The sequence below is a fragment of the Salvelinus sp. IW2-2015 genome, linkage group LG8 (assembly GCF_002910315.2).
Source record: "Salvelinus sp. IW2-2015 linkage group LG8, ASM291031v2, whole genome shotgun sequence".
NCBI lineage: Eukaryota > Metazoa > Chordata > Actinopteri > Salmoniformes > Salmonidae > Salvelinus > Salvelinus sp. IW2-2015.
This window is the reverse complement of record NC_036848.1, coordinates 22,613,881-22,628,338: the sequence shown is the minus strand read 5'-3', so window position 1 is coordinate 22,628,338 and position 14,458 is coordinate 22,613,881. Positions and strand designations below refer to the sequence as shown.

The 14,458-nt window shown below is 42.8% G+C and overlaps 1 protein-coding gene across 1 annotated transcript in view; it reads right to left on the bottom strand.

The window, feature by feature from the left end:
* LOC111967602 (GPI ethanolamine phosphate transferase 2) overlaps positions 1 to 14,458 on the bottom strand; it is a 120,618-nt gene that overhangs the window by 26,416 nt on the left and 79,744 nt on the right. Inside the window, exon 10 of the mRNA XM_023992763.2 lies at positions 9,894 to 10,085. Coding sequence (XP_023848531.1) covers positions 9,894 to 10,085 — 192 coding nt within the window. The remainder of the gene's footprint in view (positions 1 to 9,893; positions 10,086 to 14,458) is intronic.

The following is a 14,458-nucleotide window of genomic DNA, read 5'->3' as shown; positions in this document are numbered from 1 at the left end:
TGTAATTAGTATTCCCTTGTTTGAAAAGAGTAAACCAAATGCATTCAAGTTGTTTAAACATTTATTTACACAAACAATTGTGACATTTTCTATTGTTTTTAGTCGCTGCGTGTTCCAGCAGGGTCGGTGGTGCTGCAGCTGAGCAGGAGCTGAGTGTTCCAGCAGGGTCATTGGTGCTGCAGCTGAGCAGGAGCTGAGTGTTCCAGTGGGGTCGGTGGTGCTGCAGCTGAGCAGGAGCTGAGTGTTCCAGCGGGGTCATTGGTGCTGCAGCTGAGCAGGAGCTGAGTGTTCCATCGGTGTCATTGGTGCTGCAGCTGAGCAGGAGCTGAGTGTTCCAGCGGGGTCATTGGTGCTGCAGCTGAGCAGGAGCTGAGTGTTCCAGCGGGGTCATTGGTGCTGCAGCTGAGCAGGAGCTTGAGTGCGCCCAGCCCTGGCGTCTCCACAGCACCTTGTGCGTCACAACCCACCAATGGCCGTGTCTTCACAGACACAGTGCTGCAAATGCAGAGACACCATCGACGCTATTAACGAAGTTGCCAAGGAGTTGAAGCAAATAAAAAATGTTTTGTGTGACATAAGCTGTACATTGAAAGAATTACTCAATAAATAGTGTTATTTGTTTCCATACATTGTGTTCTTACAAGCGACGCATCACAACCACACGCTGCCGCACGGCAGCTGCGTTTGGTTCAAACGCCTGGGGATAGGGGTCGGGGCCAACACAACCAACAGTGTCAGGGGGTAAAGCCACATTCCTTAGCTGTGCCACATTATGTAGCACAGCACACGCCATCACAACGTCGCAGACCTTTTCGGGCTTGTACAAAAGGTTTCCGCCTGAGGAATCGAGGCAGCGCAATCTGCCCTTCAGAAGCCCGATGGTGCGCTCCACAACAGCGCGTACCTGGCAATGGCGCACGTTGTAGTTCCTCTCCTCTGCGCTCTGTGGATTGGTGAAAGGGGTGAGCAGCCACCGCTTGAGAGGATATCCACTGTCGCCTGCAAAGTTAGTGAATTGGTTAGGCACTGCAGTAGAGAAAAGTTGCAATTGATTTAGAATTTCTACATTACTCATCCGTACCTAGAAGCCAGCCATCACYCACAGCTCCGGTCTCAAGGCTGCACCCAACACTGCTGTTGCTCCATGTGAATGAGTCATGGGTTGACCCAGGCCACCGAACCACTACATTAGTCAGTACCATGTCCGCATCACATATGATTTGGACATTAATGGAATGATAACGCTTTCGATTAATGAAAGCAAATTGATCATCACTCGGTGCCCTTATAGCAACATGAGTGCAGTCTATAGCACCGATTACATTTGGGAAACCAGGACATTGCTGCAAATTGCACTTTTTTATTTGCCTGTTCACCCACCGTGTAAGGAAACTTTATGTAGAGGTGCGTCAATCCAATTATACCTCCTAACACGTCTGGCATAACGCGGCTAAAGGTTGGCTGAGAGATCCCTGACCTGTCAGCCAATCCCTTTGAAAAGTGTCAGAAATCCGAGGGTTGTTAGGACTTGACGTGGGACAGGCGCGGCTTGGTTTTTGCGGGTGCTTCTCTGTAAAGCTGGTCCCACTACAGCACATAGATCCAAGAGAACAGCTCTTGGTAATCGGAACCGGCTCTTAAGCCACTCATCATCATTGGCCAGTAAATCTTGCTGGTCTCTGAGAATTTGCTCTCTCCGAATTCTTCCATTCGCTAAATCTTCCAACAGTGCCAAAGCAGCCATTGTGCGTCATTACGCATTGTAATTGCATGCCTTTTAATACCCATCCATTTGATTGTCAAAGCTACCCAATTGCGTAACACCTTCAGGTGTGGTAATTACCCTGATTGTAACTGACAATGACAGYGCCATTATCACATTGACAGTTCTGCGCAACGAACATGTGATAACAATATATGAAACTGTGCACTCGGATCTGCCCGACAAAGGCATCGAAAACGGCATCAGTTTAAACGTAATTTGTCCTAATGTTCACCTTATTATTTATGAGAATACATTTCATAACATGCATGTATTGTTTAATAATTACAGATCCAATTAAATATGATCCCAATTTAAACTGTACAACATATTTGAGGGGTTCTTTTGCAAAAACAGATATCTCCGTTTGTATTTATTATRCTAAATCAGGTTTTTTGTGTGTTTTTTTGTGTGCACTCCAGGGAACTCTTCATATATAATACGTCAGAGGTAATATTTCGATTTATTTAACACAATGGTATCAATTTCAAAGCGTTTCTAGTTTCATCCTTCCGCCATCGGAGTCGCAGTTCTAATTTATCCAGTTTATGTGCGTACGTATGGGTCAAAGMGTCCGTGGAGGACCACACATTCTCCAAGTTTTTTAAAATTGTATAAATCCCAAAGTTTGCTTAGAAAGTGGCGCATGCCTTCTTCTATGCCTACGCAACGTTTATAAATAAGGCCCTGGACTTTTTCCAGACTGTAGTGTACAATTCCATATTTTTTTATGTCTTAAAAATTGCTATTTGTCCATAACGTTTTCAGATTTTAAGACCTGAGCGAGCACCATGTACACAAGATACAATACCGCTGGATTCTAGACAAGGTGGGGAGTTGAAGGGCAAGCCAATCTAGCAATTGATATGATGAAGGCAAGTACAGTCATTTCTCCTTTCAGCTGAGGTGTGCCCTCTAATTCTGARACTGACCAAACTAGACTGGTCTGATTACACACTTCTGCAATTCTGACAAACACCAACAACCTCGTAAAAAAGATAAGTCCAAAAAGATAAATACAAGCCAGTTTCCCAGCCTCTTGATTCAAATTCATGTGTGCTATTAGTAATAGCAGAAGTCGCAAGGACATCTGCTTTGACTAAAATCCATACGGATGAATGAATCATAATTTCTGTGCCTGTTATTATGGCACGCAGAACATTTTCTGCGTCATCGCTCATCGGGAAAAGGTACGACAACAGTAGATGCCACGTAGCCTCCTGGCAGGTAACCATGGAGACAGGGTTGTGTGAACAAGAGTCAGGAGTTTTTAATGTGAGGACCCTTAGGAGTGACAGGGTGCAGATAGAGTCAGTCTGCCAAACAGCAAACCCCCTGCAATCCTTAGTTCAGTGTGTGTGTGTGTGTGTGTGTGTGTGTGTCTGTGTGTGTGTGCGTGCGTGCGGGCGTGCGTGTGTGATAGAGAGATGTACATGTGAAAATGTGCACCTAAACAATAAGCATGGATTAGGCCATTTTTACTGCTAGCTGCTGTACCTAGGGAAGGAGAGGCAGAGTAATTATCAATAAAACTACTCTTACCTAGTGGGCAAAACATGCTTGAAATGACTTCATAATGAAAGTACAACTGGTTTTATGATGTCATTTAAACCTGTTTAGCCTGCTGGGAAAGACGTCACCAGGCAAACCTCACTTCCTCACAAGGTGTCTATAAAAGTATAAACACTCAAGTGCCGCCTTATTGTCAAACACGCACTAGACTGACAGCGTGTCCCCAAAAGGGGCCAAACATCCTTGAATTTTAAGGAGCCTCTAGTGATAGCAGTGGAATAAGGGTCTGGTTTACTAGGAGAGCGAGTCAAGCAGGTGTTGCCAATGTATTATTCATTCACTGGGTTTGTATTGCAACCTGCAACCCTGGAGTTGTGCCCTAGCTACATCTCTCACTTTTATATTATTCAAATGTTTTATCTAAACACAAATCAGATGTGGAGAGAATCCCTGCCCTTCTTGGTTGTTATGCTAAGCATAGCTGAAATCCTTGTTTTGTTGTATTTATTCTAAGCATGGCTGGGGGGGCTGGGCTGACTTGTTAGCTGGGTTGACTATGTGAGGAGGTAGAGGAGTCTGTTTTTGTGTGTGAAGGTAAATGTGGTGGTGTCTTGGCTTTTCTACAGGTGCCTGTMTGCGGGCTTAAGTTGGATGCTATTGCTCTGAGCAACACAATCAGCAAATTAAATGAGCTGTGATTATGGCGAACAAATGCCACGTTGAGGCCAGTGTGTGTGGTTTGGGGTGAGCGGCACAGATGGGTACAGAACGAGCAAATGGGGGGGAAACCACACACAGAAATGTAACCCTGGCATTTAGACGCCGGCAGAACAACCATGCTAATAACACATTAATAAACTGACAGTCCATACCAAAAAACAAGAGGAAGATTCTGTATTGTTCTGGACACCATGGACTGCAGTCTGTGTTTTTCTGTCTGTCTGGCAGTCTGTCTCTGTCTGCTTTCCTACAGTACCTGTATAACTGGTACAAATCAAATCACATTTTATTGGTCACATACAGTACACATATTTAGCAGATGTTATTGCGGTTGTAGCTAAATGCTTGTGTTCCTAGCTCCAACAGTGCAGTAGTAGCTCACAATTCCCACAATCTAAAAGTAAAAAAAATGGGATTAATAAATGGTTATTGAACAAGGTGTGTATCCTAGTTAACTTGACTGATGACAGTGATGGGAACATCCCACAGCCTTGAATGAAAAGAAGGGTGTGTCCTGAGGTCAGTCATCAAAAAGCCAGAACAGCCATCTAGTAGGGCCGGAACGATACCAGCATCGCAATACTTGTTAGTGTAGTTCTGCCCTTGAGCTGTTCTTGTCTATTAATGTTCTGTATTATGTCATGCTTCATGTTTTGTGTGGACCCCAGGAAGAGCAGTTGCTGCTTTTGCAAAAGCTATTGGGGATCCTAATAAAATACCAAACTTCTTTAGGAAAACAGCCCAAATGTTGGAAACAAACGTCATCATGTTGTCATCCAGAGTCACATTTATTTATTTTCCAAGCTACAGCACACACGATTTTTCATAAAATAGGTCTTTAAAGGACCAAATAGATGCGTCTGCTTCGTGTTTTCATTTTTGCCATGGGAAAAAATATTCCCGATACTGGTGTCGTCCCGGGCCCTACCAGCTAGGAGAGTGAAGCACAATGGATCACTCGAGAGAGGACGTGTCGCCAAACCCATCAGAGACACCTGCCAAGACACCTCACATTAGTATCAGTGGATTGGAAAGATGATTAGGTAATGATCATTGTCTGTCACTTTTCGGGAGAACAGTTTAAATAGTCACCTGCACGTTCATTACTTGCTAATGAGTAGCATGCGGTAAGAGGGGCAACGTGAGAAACTGACAAACAGTAGTATCCTGGGTGCTCAAAGGCCTTTCAATTTTGAGAATAGATTTGGTTTTGACAGAGATCATAGCCACACAAAAATGAACATAACTCATTTTGTGAACAATTGAACAAAYATTGAAGAGAATGTTGAAATGCAGTGAATTCAGGAAGTATTCATACCCCTTTATTCCACATGTTGTTGTGTTACAGCCTGAATTCAAAATGGATTAAATTGCTTTTTTTCCTCTCGTCCATCTACACACAATACCCCATAATGACAAAGTGAAAACAGGTTTTTAGAATTGTTTGGAAATGTATTGACATTTAAATACAGAAATATCTCATTTACATAAGTATTCACACGAGAGTCAACACATCTTAGACTCATCTTTGAAAGTGATTACAGCTGTGAGTCTCTAAGAGCTTTGAACACCTGGATTGTACAATATTTGCCCATCATTCTTTTCAACATTTTCAAGCTCTGTCAAATTGTTTGCTGATCATTGCTAGACATATATTTTCAAGTCTTGCCATATATTTTCAAGCCAATTTAAGTCAAAACTTCAACTAGGCCACTCAGGAACATTCACTGTCTTCTTGGTTAGCAACTCCAGTGTAGATTTGGCCTTAATATCCTAGTGTCTGGTGGATAGCAAACTGAACCAGGTATTTCTCCAGGAATTTGCCTGTGGTTAGCTCCATTCCGTTTCTTTTTTATCTTGAAAAACTCTCCAGTACATAATGATTACAAGCATACATATAACATGATGCAGCCACCACTATGCTTGAAAATATGGAGAGTGGTGCTCAGTATTGTATTGGCCCCAAACATAACACTTTGTATTAAGGACAAAAAGTGAACTGCTTTGCCACATTTTTTGCAGTATTACTTTAGTGCAAACAGGATGTATGTTTTGGAATATTTTTATTCTGTACAGGCGTCCTTTTTTTTCACTCTGTCAATTAGGTTAGTATTGTGGAGTAACTACAATGTTGTTGACCCATATTCAGTTCTCCTACCACAGCCATTAAACTCTGTAATGGTTTTAAAGTCACCATTGGCCTCATGGTGAAATTCCTGATTCATTTCCGGAAATTGAGTTAGGAATGATGAAAAAGTGTTTGAATGCTTATTGACTCAAGATATTTTCATTTTTCATTATTTGAATTTAATTAAAAAATCCACTTTGACATTATGGGGTATGAGGTATTGTGTGTAGATCAGTCACACAACATCTCAATGTAATCCACTTAAAATGTTAAATACTTTCTGCCGGCACTGTATATAACATGAACATTCTGAACTAATTCTATGATTGTGACAGAGGGAAGCTTAGAACAGGAGATCATGAAAAGGCTACAGGCTGAATGTGTGTATGAACAATGAGAGCTTCACTCTTATCCAGGCATGTCTTTAAAAGACAGAGAGACAGCCTTACTTTGAACCCCTCATCCACGACACCTGAAATCACCTCGTGTGTGTATTTGTGTGTGTGTGTGTGTGTGTGTGTGTGTGTGTGTGTGTGTGTGTGTGTGTGTGTGCGTGCGCGTGTGCGTGCGCGTGTGCGTGCGCGTGTGTAATGTGCAAAGTGCATGCGTGTGTACTCGGAGATTCCGATGAGAGTCAGAATTAATTTGCATCTTCATGAGGGATCTGCATGCACGACCGACGTGATGCGTCAGTTCTATGTGCTCTGGAGTGGAGTTTTTGTGAGTAATTTTTGGAAAATAAATCAGACTTAGTGGTAACTCTTCGGCTTCGAAGCAAGTGTTCCTATACTAAAAGGTCCAAACTATCAAACAATAACCTTGACATATCATTGAAACGTTCCTAGCTACTCAGCCACTCTCTGAACACAAGGTGGTTGTCTAGAATAATGAGAAATATGACATTGCTTAAGTATCTCTCAATCTTTACCTTTCCTCACAGGAAGGGGATTATAAAAAGATGGGATATCAAACAAAATCTCCAGAACAAGGGAAATGTATTACAGCTGGGAGCTAAGTGATGTTCGGGAGAACATTTGTATTGTTATGGCATCTCAGGGACTAGTAACGTAACTATGCAATAATGCTATTTGCAACAATGCAAGTATCCTCTACATTTTTTTCCAGCATTGTGTCAACTCTGGTGCCTCGCTTCATTTTTAAAGGGACTTTTTGCTCCAGTCCCATATCTTATCACGAGTAACATRTGACAGTACATACTCGTCTTGCAGTGGCTGCTGAAGAAAATAAGATTTCGCTTTGACTACAATACAGATTTTGACTACACTATTTCTCTAAAAAGTAGAATCTGAGGAGTTGTTGGTTTCAGATCCCAGGAGCAACATCCACTGCTGTTGTGCCATAGAGCAAGGCACTTAACCCCAAAACACAGGGGTGTCAAAATTCGGGACACCCTGTGCTGCTCTCAAGATTGGACTGTGTTTGTGTGTTATCTGGGCGAGTTGGGAGTAGAACCACAAAGTACACATTTCTGATATAATATATAAAGTATTATAGTACTATTCTATTCAGTATGGTGCTGTAACACAAACGCTTCCATGCATTTCACCGCAACTCAGGTGTGTTCAGATAACACAGAAGCCTCGCAGGGTTGCCCGGGAGATGTATTTCATCACAGAGACAACGCCGGCCCTTAAGCCACTCCTGTAATTCACATTAACTGCACTGGGCTGAGATATGATTCCACGTTGTCATTTAACAAGAGGATGGGTCATATCAGTGGGGCAGATAAAGGCTGGTCACAAAGACTAGAGTACTCCACCCTCCAAAGACATTCAGTACTGTATGTATGTCACAAATTACATTCACATTGAGAGCCAATCATATGTGTTTTGTGACACCTGATGTAGCCCAAAAAACCCAACAATTTTGATTACATTTAGGATTAGCTGAACTAGTGAGAATGAGTAGTCTCACCTTAGTCAATGTGTGGGAACCCGCACCAGTATTTTCCTACTAGCATTGACTTTGCTGATAGCTACTTTCGAGGGAAAATGTATTTACTTTGACTGTGATATGTGTTTGTCTCACCGAGCTATCTTAAGATATATGCACTAACTGCAAGGGGCTCTGGGTAAGCGCGTCGGATAAATGACTAAAATGTCAATGTTAAAATGTGGTACAACATACACAGACCAGTTTTAATACTGGCCTACCGACGCTATAATGGTGTGAGGTAAAATGTTATACGGTATAAAACTACATGGGAAAACAAAAAATGAACAACAGCAAAATCACAAGTGATAAAAAAATAAAAGAAGGTGTGACTATTACAAAAAAGCTTGATGATTCAAAGTGCCTCTTAAACCACATTACTTCCCAGAATGGCTTTCCTTATGCCGGAGGTACATGACAATTCCGCTTTTTCTAAATGACAAAAACGGTCTGATTGATGACCCCATCTGGTAGGGGGTATGACTCGACAGCGTCTGCCGGGCCATATCAATCATGGCCACTCATCAGGCCGAGGACGGGCGGCACGACAGCGAAACGCGAGACAGCAGGAGACCCATAAATTCCAAGGCCCCTTTTCCCTCCGTTTTTTGTTGACTCTACAATGCTCTTTTGGAGGCATTTGATGGAACATTTCCTCACGTGAAACAGATGAAATAATAGAAGAAAGGAGGGAGAAATAGAGGGAGGAATAAATGTGGGCATTCAATCCCTACCTACCAGCTACTTACAGCAAATACCAGAAAATGTCACAGGGTATTCTGTATYATTTTAAAGCTAAGGACAGGAGAAGGATGATTAAGTTATTATTGGGAGAAAAAACTACTGCATAGAGAGCTATACCAAGAATTGTTTCCTCATTAAAAAATCTCAATTTGCCTTTTTTTTTTTGCTGTCAGTCAAGCCCAACTGCCTTACGAAGCACACACAAAAAGATGCAGCCTGAACTTTCATAGCGAGTCAGTGTGGAAGACCCTCTTTCAGCAATGTGGGTCAGTGTGATGAGGCACAAAGGATGAAGGGGTCTCATGCTACCAGATTAGCCTGACTGCGAGTGATCGAGCTGGGGCCGTTGCTGTTGTGGACTCAACTTAATGGGAATGCCAGGAGGTTGCCACGGCGCAAGCATAAACAACTTCCTGTGGTGATTAATGACTGGGCGACTTTGCATGGTGGCGTTGTCAAATATAGGGCAGGATAACTGGGCAGTGGGGCAGGATAACTGGGCAGTAGCACCTGCGTACTCATTGTGTTCTTGCAGGGGGGCTGTAGACGGGCTGCAGCTGGCTAGTGGGCTGGTGAGAGGCAGGGAGGGAGTAAGGCAGGCAGGCAAGCAGGGAGGCATTGATCCGAGTGGCAGGGCGAAGGAGCTCCACATTTGGTGATTTTAGAAATCAAAAGCACAGGGGTAAACAAAGTGCTCGTCCTCTTTTCCTAGTTTTTCTTCCTCTGTGTATTGTTGTGTATTTTATCCCGATGTAGGCCTTAAAGATGCAGTCCGGGATCTTAAGCCCTTACAAATTTGTAACATATTGTATGAATTGGAATTCAAATATWTTTTTAGAGGACGAAACATATCATACAAAATGGATGACATAGTACACATTTTTCGGCGACCCGTTTTGGCTCATGACAATAGCCTTCATTAACTAGTATGATGTGATCACCTATCAAAAGGCTCAACAAACACAGACAAATGCAATACAGCATTTCTTCAGATTTGATGCAAAACCTCAATTGCATTAAAAGGCGATTGGGAAGGAGTAATCGCTTGCCACATAATAGTCGTCGAAAACTTACTTGGACATGTTTCCACCGGAATGTTGCCATGGTAACACAACGTTGCCCACAGCCGCCCGGTAGCTGTAGACACCCAGAAGGCCGAGGGCCAGGGCAATCTTGGAGACCCAGGAACATCGCCCCTGGACCAGGAAGTAGATAAGAGCCAATGACATGGCGGCCAACAAGGACAGCACCGTCTTGTGTTCTGAGCTGTAGAGACAGAACAGATGAACATTTAAACCACTGTAAAACTGCACTAATTACACAGTAATTAGAGTAATTCGTTTTCGAACAATATTGCAGTTTAGTGCAGCAATATTGCAGTTTAGGGCTGTAATATTGTAAGCATTAAGCTATTTGTTGCAGAACTCAGAGGCATTTTGCGTTGGTAAAATGTTGCCCTTATCTTTCCATAGGWGGTTATTTCCTTGGACTCACACCTCAGTCATACATTGAAAAATAGGAGGGGGGTACTAACTAAGAATAGCACATTCACTGTACTCAGGTCCCACTGTTCTCTATGTAGGAAGGAAGGGCTAGTGGAAATTAGAGAAAGTCCTTGGCTCAAGATTTACACCTTCATTAGAGTAATGCGAAAGATCACACATCTGCAAGTCCATTTCTCACAAGTACTCTAATAGAAGTCACTCAAGGGCAAAACATGGCCATATTCAAATCAAATCACCATAGTATTCTAAGGGGAAAAGTCTGTAATGATGTTGGCTACAGCAGCTGATGTAAAGCTGTTTCGGCTACATTTTRTTGTCTAAACACACCCATTCAATGTTAGTTGGGACAGGGCAATTAATCCTAAACAAGTTGAGAATGGGAAAATCTCAGGCAAGCAATAGAGTAAGAAGGTGTGTGGTACAATAGCTTGAAGGGACCTTCCTTCTTTGTCTCCTTTCCTCCACATCATCTACTCTGATGAGAAAGAACTGGACTGGTGATAGCAACTTCCCAGTAAGCATCTACTTTTTTTATTTGCATGTACCCTTCTTTGCATTCATATCACTGCAGTTGAAAGAGAYGAGACAAGGAAGAGGAGACCACGTTCAACTTTTTAGATGTAGCCCAGCTACGCCAGAAGAACAGTATAGCCCTGGTATCGGGGCAGGGGGTTGGGTCAGGGAACGGGAACAGGCGGACACCTTGGGGGAACATGAAGGAGGAACGATGCCCGAGCTCATTACCCAGTGTACCCACTCCGCAGAGAACAGGGGGAATATGGGAAAAGGGGCAGCGCCAGGCAGGGTAAAGGCCAGCTAATGACGGCGAGAAGGAAATTCTAAATCCACAATACGCTGACCCTGGTGCCCCCAGCGCAAGGCATTCATCTTGTTACTTGTGTCACCGCGAGAATGCTAATGGAACAGAAAAACCTTGGGTTCAACAATGAGAACAGCGGGTTCACCGACAAAACTTTCTGCCAGACGGAATGTTTTTGTACATCTCTCCGAGAATCCGAGGGTACGATGCTTCATGGATAACAATCTTATTCCGGCTCTGATTCGGAGGCAATTAAGGTTTGTTATCTTGGCCCTAAAATCTGTCTTGAGCTTTTTTTCACTGAAGAACCAGCTTCCCTCTGAAGCTAGGACAGCAGAGACCCTGCCCATCTTCCCGAAAACATCTAAAAACCCAACCTTTTCAAAGAGTATCTTAAACCCTACCTCTTCAAAGAGCTATCTTAAGATGAATGCACTAACTGTGGATAAAAGCGTCTGCTAAATGACTAAAATGTAAATGTAAAATGTAAGAATTACAGGGAAGTCAGAGAGAGGTTTTTAACATACAAAGGAAAGGAACAGACTAATGCTACCTGCAGAGACAGCCAAAGATATGATTCATTTCTTTTAGCTCCTARGGGAGTTCCTCCACTTGTATTTATATCCTTGCTGTGCGGAAACTAGCCACCATTATGGTGCTGTAGAGATAATAAGGTAAGTTAACAGACAACAGGCTCTAACGGATAACACTCAATGCACTTTCTCTTGGTCTATACAATGAATCTTATTTCATTCATTAGCCTAAATCCTTTGCCAAGGTATAGTACCGTAGGTTCACCAAGTTTTCTGTATGTTCAGAATCTCACTCGCTTTGAAGTCAGACTATTGAATGTCGACGTTTTATTGAAACATGGTGACAATTTAGTTGGAGGCCATGCGGGCAATGCACTATAATATGGTCAAGACTTGTCATGAGCACGTCATGTCTGAGCACTTCATGCTTAGTATAACCTCTGAGTCTTTATACGCCATGTTGAGTCTGCTAAAATGAATAGGAGCCCTGAGGTAGATTGGATTTCACATTTGTCCATATATTGTAGAGTCTTACTTTGCCTAGGCAACGCTGCAAAGAAGCTTGGTAAGAAAATTGACATATTGCAAGTTTTCTGGCCTGTCGGAACTTCACTGGTCGTATCTTTTTAAGACTTAACCTCTGAGTGCTCTAACTGTTATGATGCTGCAAAATTGTTAAAGGAYCAAATCATTCAATGATATTATGTGAAGAGTCATTCCAGGGCTGACCATATACTTCAAATTAACTTTCCCTGGGTGTCTACGTCCAAGTCACATAATCCTGTGGGGGGAAGAAAAAAAAACACAGTTTTTTTTGCGTGTTTTTCTTTATTTAGGCTTCCTTCCTCTCGCATCCAACCAAGCAATTAACTGAGTCTTGATTCACTGTGCTGGCCAGAGCACATATCTAATGGGGTGGAATGYGACCTGGTTTAGACTGGGAGACAAGCCCGGACTAGCCATCTGTCTGTGTGGCAGTTCTGCAGCCTTGAGGGAGCACTCCAAGGACGAATAATGACTGAGTGTATACAATACATGGGCAGACAATGAAGCACGTTGACCCGATTTGTGAGGGAGTGAGTACGGTGCAGCTAAGCAAACCAGGTGAAAGACTCGATTGGAAAACCAGCATATGAAAGTTTCAAGTTTCAATGTCACATGAAATGCCTTTCTTGCTAACACAACATCCAGCAATGCAATAATCAATAACAATATAATACTATAAAAAAATAGAAATAAGAAGAACACAATAAGTAAGTAAGCATACTATATACAGGGTCAGTTCCAATACCATATTTACAATGTGCAGGGATACTGGAGTGATAGAGGTAGATATGTATAGGAGTAAGGTGACTAGGCAACAGGATATAAGATAAACAGAGTAGCAGCAGGTTGCATGTGAGTGGCTGTGTGTGTGCGTGTGTAGAGTCATTATAAATGTATGTGCATATTATGTGTGAGTGAGCAGATGATGATGGAGTGTGTGTGTGTGTGTGTGTGTGTGTGTGTGTGTGTGTNTGTGTGTGTGTGTGTGTGTGTGTGTGTGTGTGTGTGTGTGTGTGTGTGTGTGTGTGTGTGTGTGTGTGTGTGAGTGTGTAGGGCCCAGTGAGTGTGCATAGAGAAAGTGCAAAAATAACAATAAAATGTCAATAAAGATACAAGGTCTACTCAGATCGTTCGTGTCAGCTATTTTGTTAGCTATTTATCAGTCTTATTGCTTGGGGATAGAAGCTGTTCAAGAGCCTGTTGGTGCCAGACTTTATGCACCGGTACTGATTCCTGTGCGGAAGCAGAGAGAATAGTCTATTGCTTGGATGATTGCAGTCATTAATAATTTTTCTGGGCCTTCCGACCACACTGCCTGATATATACTGAACAAAAAGATTTATGCAACATGCAACAATTTCAAAGATTGTAATTAATAAAAAGAAAGCAGTCAATTGAAATAAATTCATTAGGCCCTAATCTATGGATTTCACATAACAGGGCAGGGGTGCAACCATGGGCCTTAGAGGGCATAGGCCCACCCACTGGGGAGCCAGGCCCAGACAATCAGAATTAGTTTTTCCCACAAAAGGGCTTTATTACAGACAGAAATACTTCTCTCAGCCCCTTCAGACAATCCCGCAGGTGAAGAAGCCGGATGTGGGGGTCCTGAGCTGGTGTGGTTACACGTGGTCTGTGGTTGTAAGGCCGGTTGTATGTAGTGCCAAATTCTCTAAAACAACGTTGGAGGCGGCTTTTGGTAGAGAAATCAACATTAAATTCTCTGGACACAGCTCTAGTGGACATTCCTGCAGTCAGCATGCCAATTGCACGCTCCCTTAAAACTTGACACATCTGTGGCATTGTGTTATGTGACAAAACTGCACATTATAAAGTGCCATTTTGTTGTCCTCAGCACAAGGTGCACCTGTGTAATGATCATGCTGTTTAATTAGCTTCTGGATATGCCACAGCTGTCAGGTGGATGAATTATCTTGGCAAAGGAGAAATGCTCACTAACAGGGATGTCAACACATTTGTGCACACAACTGAAGAGAAATACGATTATTGTGCGTATGGAAAATTTCTGCGATTTTGTATTTCAACTCATGAAACATGGGACCAACATTTACATGTTGCGTTTATATTTTCGTTCAGTGTAAATGTACTGGATGGCAAGGAGATGTGCCCCAGTGATGTCCTGGGCTGTCCGCACCACCCTCTGTAGAGCCATGTGATCGAGGGCGGTGCTATTGCCACACCAGACATTTACTTTTTGAGGATTTGAGGGCCCAT